Consider the following 8,209-nt stretch of genomic DNA (forward strand, 5'->3'; position numbering starts at 1 on the left):
GCATACACTCTACTAGTGCGCGTGTGTGTGTGTGTGTGTGTGTGTGTGTGTGTGTGTGTGTGTGTTTGTGTGTGTGTGTGTGTGTGTGTGTTTGTGTGTGTGTGTGTGTGTGTGTGTGTGTGTGTGTGTGTGTGTGTGTGTGTGTTTCTTCTCCAAAAGATTCGAGCCACAGCCTTAGGGCTATAACCGAGAGCTATATCCAAGCTGTAGCTGTAGTGACCTCACTACAATATCATACATTTTGGCACATAAAACAACCCTGAAAACACCCAAAAAACATGCCAAAAACAGGGATCGTGATACAAACACAGATACAAACACATGATCTTAAAATTCTCCTCAAAATATCACTCAATTGGTTCCATAACCCACTCAGACCCCACCCTACAACAAATTTTTAAGCTACCAGTATATAAGAAAGAATTATTTTTATTGTAAAAACAAACACATTGAAAATCCTTCAAAATCACTATCACTATAATTGTCTGAGGCAAAGAACTTGTCAAGCACCAGCCAGAGTCTCACTGCTTCCACTGCTTCCACCAGCCAGAGTCTCACTGCTTCCACTGCTTCCACCAGCCAGAGTCTCACTGCTTCCACTGCTTCCACCAGCCAGAGTCTCACTGCTTCCACTGCTTCCACCAGCCAGAGTCTCACTGCTTCCACTGCTTTCACCAGCCAGAGTCTCGCTGCTTCCACTGCTTCCACCAGCCAGAGTCTCACTGCTTCCACTGCTTCCACCAGCCAGAGTCTCACTGCTTCCACTGCTTCCACCAGCCAGAGTCTCACTGCTTCCACTGCTTCCACCAGCCAGAGTCTCGCTGCTTTCACTGCTTCCACCAGCCAGAGTCTCACTGCTTCCACTGCTTCGACCAGCCAGAGTCTCACTGCTTACACTGTCAACATTCGGGTCCCAGTCTGAATCTGATGAGTCGGCTTCCGGTTCGTCATCAGTGTTGCACAATAAATCATCCTCCATACCATCAATTGCACTAGAGGGACCACACTTGTTGTAAGATTTTATCACAGTTTCTACTTTCACTTTTTTTACGTTTTGATCACAGAATCACACGACAGATCAAGTGATGCAGCCTTTTGTAAAGAATTTTTCAGAACTCGTTATCCAATTATTCTATTCTTCAGGCACGTGATCTTTAAATGGCTCGTTCAAGCAGACATCTAGCGGTTGGAATAGAGAAGTCAAACCACCTGGTATAACAGCAATCGCAGTATTATTTAGTCAATGCAACACCAGCTCAGTCAACACACATTTTTTTGGGGCAGGAGGTCATCTTATATACCAGATATATGATAAAATTGGGGATCCGTCTTATCTGAATGTTGTATTATATTCCAAGATATACGGTAAATTTCAACTTATTATCATAAAAGAAAATTCTTAATGAAGCAGTTATTGTAAGTTTCTAATGTACTTTTTATGATAGATAAAAAAATAAATTTCAAAACATATTTGTTGTGTACTGCTGATAATTGTACCAATCTTGAGCTGCCAGGAAGATGCTGAATTAAATGCAACATCACCATTGTTCTGGAGTAAAACGCCAAAATCTGCAGACACCGTGGTTGAAGTAAAAACACAAAATGTTGGAGAAACTCAGCATGTCCCTTATATAGCAAAGGTAAAAATACATGGCCAATGTTTTGAGTTTGAGCCTTTCATTAAGGGCTAGTGATCCGATGAAAGATCTTCAACCTGCAGCGTTGGCTCTATTCCTCTTCTCACACACGTGGCCCATATCGCTGATTTTTTCCAGCATCGGAGGTTTTAGTTGTGTTCATGCAAACATAACCAGAATTTCTCATTAATTGCTTTCCTCTTTTTCTCTTATCGAAGATGATTGCTTCTTGCTGGGGTTTGGTTCATAAGATGTCAATTTCCTTTGCTATGTTGCTCAACCAGATGTTTTGCGCGATTGAGATTTGATATTAAGTGCTAGAAAACTAGTTATCAGTGGAGAGGCATTGTTGCTGCATTAAGTCATGTTCTGACTTTGGCTTTAAGTGCCTCTGGCCTATGACAGCTCAAACCAGATGAGCAGCATTCCAGATTTCATCAAGAATCTTGAAAAACCAGGAATTGGTAACATCAGGTGTTTTTATGTCCAGCCTTTGCTTTGAGGCTGGCTTTGAACACGGATAAAATTTTAAACTTATCTGATTATGGAACAGTCCTAAGAGGCTGCTCCAGCGCTGCTTTAATACGGAGCGGTGCCTTGATGCTTCATCTGGATCCACTGGAGGTGGGGTGCCTGTTGCTGTTGCACCGCCCGTCATAAACACGCAGCAGAGCAATGGCCATCCACCCTACCCATAATCCCCCACACAACTGGAACCGCTCTGCGTTTCGCAGAACAGTTCCAACTGTATTGGCAATTATGGGTAGGGCAGACGGCCGTTGCTCTGCCGCATATTGAGCTGTGGGGGCCAACGAGCAATCACAGTATGACACAGGAAATGACCGTTAAACGTGGTGATCGGCAAAGCACCATGTGGGATGAAATGCCCGTTCCCATAGGCTGCTGGCAGAGTGGTGAAACTAGCTAATCATTGCCAGTGGATCGCAAGGGGCCCAGGCATCTGAGGTAACCAATTGGTGAAGTGCCGGAGGCCAGAGCGGCCAGCAGGCTAGTCTGTGCTAAAATATTATTCTGCCTAGTTCCATTTACCTGCACCTGAACCATATTCTGTCATTCCTTGACAGCTCTGCTGGCCCAATGACCACTGCCTTGATGGCCTCCACTGGCTGCCCCTGCCCTGACAGCCCCCGTTGACTGCCCCTGCCCTGAGGGGTCATGGAGGGAGAGTGGTGAATGAGTGGGGGAGAGAGAGAAGTGAATTGCGTCATCAGCCACTTGCAGCAGATGTACCTTTATGCAGCGAGGTGGAGCGCACTGGTCCACCTCTAGCTCTACCTTGGAGAAGGATTGAAGCCCCCACCATTTATGAAGGTAAGTTTTCTGACATGAGGGAGGAGAATCTCCACCTTTACGTTTGGATTTTTTCTTTTATAAAGTGGCCTATGAAGAAGCCATGGTAAGCATCTAAAGAAGTGCATTACCTCACAGACTAATCTCCAGAGGATTGGCAGTTTCCATAGTGACCTTGTTCATTCTTTCAGAATCTATAACAGCAGAATGGAAACAAATCAAGTTCAATATAAAAATGACTGAAGTGCAAACAAGCAGCAAATCGGCATCCTTCCAAGGTTCTCTTAGCAACTGAAATCTTCTTACCTCTGCTCAAGTTAAGGTTGGTTCCTGAAAAAGTGAGTTTCAGGGATAAGTTAAACAGGTAAGGACTTTATTCCCTGTAACATAGAAGAATGAGGAGAGATTTGATAGAGGTAAAACAAATTATTGTGGGTATAGATGGAATAAATGCAAACAGGCTCTTTTCCCCCACTGTGATTAAGAGAGATAAAAACTTGAGAACATTGTTATGCATGAAAGGTGAAAAATTTAAAGGAAACGTTAGGGGGAACTTCCTTAAATAGATGGTGGGAGTGTGGAATGAGCTGCTATCTGAATTAGTAAATAAATGCTCAATTTTGACAAGAAATATTTGGACAGGCACATGCATGGAGGGATATGGTTCAGGTGCAGGTAAATGGAACTAGGCAGAATAATATTTTAGCACAGACTAGCCTGCTTTAGTGCTATGGTGTTCTCTGGTTCTTTAGTCTGTTAACTTAGTACAGACGAATGATTAGTCTTTTTACACTGATCAGTGTGAAACTAATTCACTAAATGAATTCATTAAAGTTATTATCTTAATTTCCATTTTTTTTTAGATATTCAGCAATTTGCCCAGACAACCATGTCATTATTTAATTCCAATTTAGAGCTATTAATCCTCATAAATTAAACACTCACCATATTTCACCTGTCGCTTGAAGAAAATAAATATACTTGCAACACATGGACTGATGGTAATTTTGAAAATTTTAGTCATGAATGACATTCTGTTTTCTTGAGAGCATGACTAACAATAATTGTTATTTAGGGTCTTTTCAATGTCAATGATTTCCGATTCAGTAGGAGTCACAGGTTGACTCTTTTAATCTTTCTCAGTTGCCTGTGAAACAACACATTCTCTTTTGTATCTCGATTGACTGAAAGAGGAAATTATGTCAGAGATTGATACCTCAAATCAATAATTATTGAGGCCCTCTATTAGTATTTTGAGTTTGTTGCGTTGGTAATTTTGTTAATAAATTAAAAGATTTAATTTTTTTTTAAAATTAAATTTAGACATTCAGCATGATAACAGGCCATTTCAGTCCACAAGTCCATGCTGCCAAATTTACACTCAATTAACCCACACCCCTGGTATGTTTCGAAGGGTGAGAGGAAACCGGACCCCACAGGGAAAACTGAGGCAGGAACAGGGAGAATGTACAAATTCCTTACAGACAACGTGGGATTCGAACCCTGGTCCTGATCGCTGGTGCTATAAAGGTGTTGCGCTAACCGCTATGCCAACCGTGCCACCTTCTATGCTAACTGTGCTGCCCTGTATACAATGTTGCATGACGTTCTCATATTTTCCCAGTGTACACAACACCCACTCACCTGAAAAATTGATTGAATAGTTCTACTTATATGTTTAGCACATAATTCAATTTCAATGTAAAATAAAATGTCAGGAATAAATGGAGGCTTTGAATGAAAGATATGGCAGTAGGTATATGGCATCCAGTCTGCTAAACTGTACAATATACTCATGGCTGATATGTTCTTGAACTCATTTTCAATATCCTGATTGTTAATCATAATCTCTCTTTTGTTCAAAAATCTAGCTATCTTGGCCTCTAGTTCAAGGATCATGATCTAGTCATGGGACCAGAACCTGAATATTTAGAATCTGGATTCAGGACGTTTGGTGAGAGATGGGGTGTCAGGTCAGGATCATATGTTCAAGAAAAGTTGTGATAGAGACCATTAAGGATTGATAGCAGATGAGAGGGAGACAAAATTGAAGGGAACAGACTAGGCTTGGATTTGCTTTATGTTGTGTGATTTTTAAAAAAAGGACTTCAATCAAATATTGTTACATTGCACAGACAATAATAACAGTGTTGGTGAGTGGATATGTGCAGAAAATGTGTCACTCTTGGAAGCTTAATTCATAGGAGTTGGCAGGGAAAGTTTCTAGAATGGTGCAACATCATCCAGAAGGACATTCCTAACTGCAATCTGCTCTGAAGATTCATTTATTACATATTTAGCCAGGTGACCCAATAAGTTGACGAGGGCTTGGAGATTATAGCACCCACAAACAGAATGCACCATCTCATCCACTGAGGCTGAGGTGATGTTTGTGCTACGCCGTAGTTACCATAGTCTGAGTTTCTCATTTGTTCTTATAATTAGCTACACTCATTCAGAACGTTTGTAGTGGGTGATGCAGCATAGCTGGATGTTATTGTAGAGATAAACAACTATAGGATCTTGAGGTTCACACATCCAGGTGCTCCTGTAATGTAGGTGGATCCAAATAACATGCCACCTGGCCTAGATGAAAAAGTTGGTGGATGGATAAGTTTAGAGGTGATACAAAGATTGGTGGATTTGTGGACTGTGAGAAGGGTTATCAAATAATACATCAGTTACAGATATGTGCAAAAAAATGGCAGATGGAATTTAATCGAGACAAGTCTAAAGTGTGGCATTTTGGGAGCTCGAATGTAAGGGGAATGTATACAATTATTGGCAAGACTTAAAACTATTAATATGTGGTAAAGAATGCATGTGGTACACTTAGCTTCATTAGGTGAGGCATTGAGAATAAAAGTAAGGAAGTCATATTACAGCTATGTAAAACATGGGTTAGGACATACTTGGAATACTGCGTGCAATTCTGGTCACCCCATTGCAGGAAGGATGTGAAGGATTTGGAAATGGCGCAGAAGAGATCTACAATTATTTAGATAAACGCAAAAGCTGCAGATGCTGGAATCTTGAGCAGACAAACATTTGTTGGAGGAACTCATCAGCTCAGCTAGTATTTATTGGGTAGAATGGTCTGTCAACATTTTGAGTTGAAACGTTCATCAAGGCTCAGATTAAAAAAAAGAAAATTACATATACAAAGGGGGAAAGAAGATGGTGGAGTGGCGCAGAGGTGATAAGAAAGAAGACGACAGGTGTGGGAGTTGGAGAGATAGGTCGAGGGAGAGCTCATGAGAGGAAAATTTGAGAGAGCTAAAAGGTTAAGTGCAGGGGAACAAGATAAAGGTGGAGGTTACCTAAAATTTAAAAAATCAATGATCAGCAATTAGGTTTAAGTCTATCCAGCAGAAAGCTTACCATTGACCCCACTTGATAATGGATGAGGCCAAGGACAGAAATGTCATTGTAGGAATGGTTAGGAGAGTTAAAATGATTGGGTGCAGGAAGTTCAAGTTTCAACTCACAAAAAGAGCACACATGTTCAGTGAAGCAATTACCCAATCTGCATTTCGTCTCACTGATATAGAGGAGGCCACACTGGGTGCACCAAATGCAATTGGTTCAGTTGGAAGATATCTGTTTGTGGCACTGAATAGAGATGAGGAGGGATATGTAAGGATAGGTTTTGTGCTTTCTGTGGTTACAACAGGAAATGCCGAAAGGGGTGGAAGGGTAGATGGGGATGGAAGAGCAGACCAGAGAGTCTTGGAGTTTGTTTGTAGCTCTGGATGAAAGTGGAGGAGGAGACTCTTTAAGGGTCCCTAGATTGTTCATACCTCCCTGCCTTTCAAAATGTTTTTTCTTTCTGAATTAAAAATCTGTTATGTTGTTTCCTTCTATGTGACTGAATCCAAAATTGATCAAAACATGACAAAATAGCAGCTAGGATCATTTTAATCATGCTTAATGCCATGTCAGAAATTCACTGAGTGCTTCTGGACATTATTTATTACCAATATGCAATAGTTTGGATGATATCTTAGAATGTACCATATTTTTTTGGTACATTTTGCTGGGAATTGAAAACTTTTGTTCCAAGAGCAGATGTTAATCAACATTTTATGGTCACACCAGAATATCATGTTTTATTATCACTTATCTGGAAGGAATCCCATTTAAGCTATATCTCTTGAATTGCCTACCCACGTAAGTCAATTCTTGCCCAGAAGCAACCCCCTTGCATTCTTCAATCAATTTGCTCCAGGACCAGATCTTCCTGACTCCTGATCACAATCTTGAATTTCAAACCTTCTTGCAATTACAAATTCAAAGAAAAATCTACATCCCTTGCCCCAAAATCAGGAAAGAAAACTGCACAGGGCTGTGAACATGGCTCAGGCTATCACGCATTGCCCTGCATCAACCTTGGAAAAGCAACCAAAACATTAGAAGACTCATCTGACCTTTGCCACATTCTCTTCACCACCTCCCACCCTTCCCATCGGGAAGAAAATTCACAAGAATGAGATCATGCTTCACCAGATTCTCGTATAGTCTATTTTATGCTGTTATCAGACACCTGAATGAGCCTCAAAATAATAAATATGTGTTCCTGTTGCCCTGTACCAGATACCTCTCTTAGTAAAGCTGGCTTTTGCTCTGTCCTTGACTTGTTGCACTGTGTGTAAGTTATCTAAATGGTCTGCTTGTAAAACAACCTTCATCACTGCATTTTGGTACATACGACAATAAAATTGAATTTGGTCCATTTCCTCCACCCCCACTAAATCCTTTGCCCATAATCCCTGGTGTTGATGAACTCCATCAATTTATCGCTGCCTGATCTATCACCTCATTTCCCCAACACACAATCACTACAAAACTATTGTCCCATCTTTCTCCACATTGAATCAATGCCTCTTCCGCCAATATCATTTACCTTGATTCCAATCTTCCTTGGCCTCGATTGAACCAATGAGCATCACCATTTTTGGACAATAATAGGCTGCACATTTTCAGCTTCAAAAACATTCACCTCCTTTCAGGCCATACCAAGATATTTTTAATACTAAGCAATGATATGACAAAGGTTCAAGTACTTCTTGTGAGTTGTGTTGCTCTATTTCCGGCATCCGATACATCGAGACAATTCTGCCCAAAATTCCAAAAAGCCATGATACAGTAGTGTATTTCCAACAGAAATCTCATTGATAATTTGCAGACATAACAATCTGATGCTTTCACTCTGTATTTGGAGATGAGCCAGTAGGCATTTATTGCAAGTATAAAAAGCCAAT

At 40.8% G+C, this 8,209-nt stretch overlaps 1 protein-coding gene across 1 annotated transcript; it reads right to left on the bottom strand.

Annotated features, from left to right (window-relative positions):
* Window positions 1-502: 502 nt before the first annotated feature.
* LOC138743537 (sericin-1-like) lies at window positions 503-979 on the bottom strand. Its single transcript, XM_069899028.1, has one exon. The coding sequence runs from the start codon at window positions 977-979 to the stop codon at window positions 503-505; it is 477 nt and encodes a 158-aa protein (XP_069755129.1).
* Between the last annotated feature and the right edge of the window lie 7,230 nt (window positions 980-8,209).

The sequence above is a fragment of the Narcine bancroftii genome, chromosome 9 (assembly GCF_036971445.1).
Source record: "Narcine bancroftii isolate sNarBan1 chromosome 9, sNarBan1.hap1, whole genome shotgun sequence".
Taxonomy (NCBI): domain Eukaryota; kingdom Metazoa; phylum Chordata; class Chondrichthyes; order Torpediniformes; family Narcinidae; genus Narcine; species Narcine bancroftii.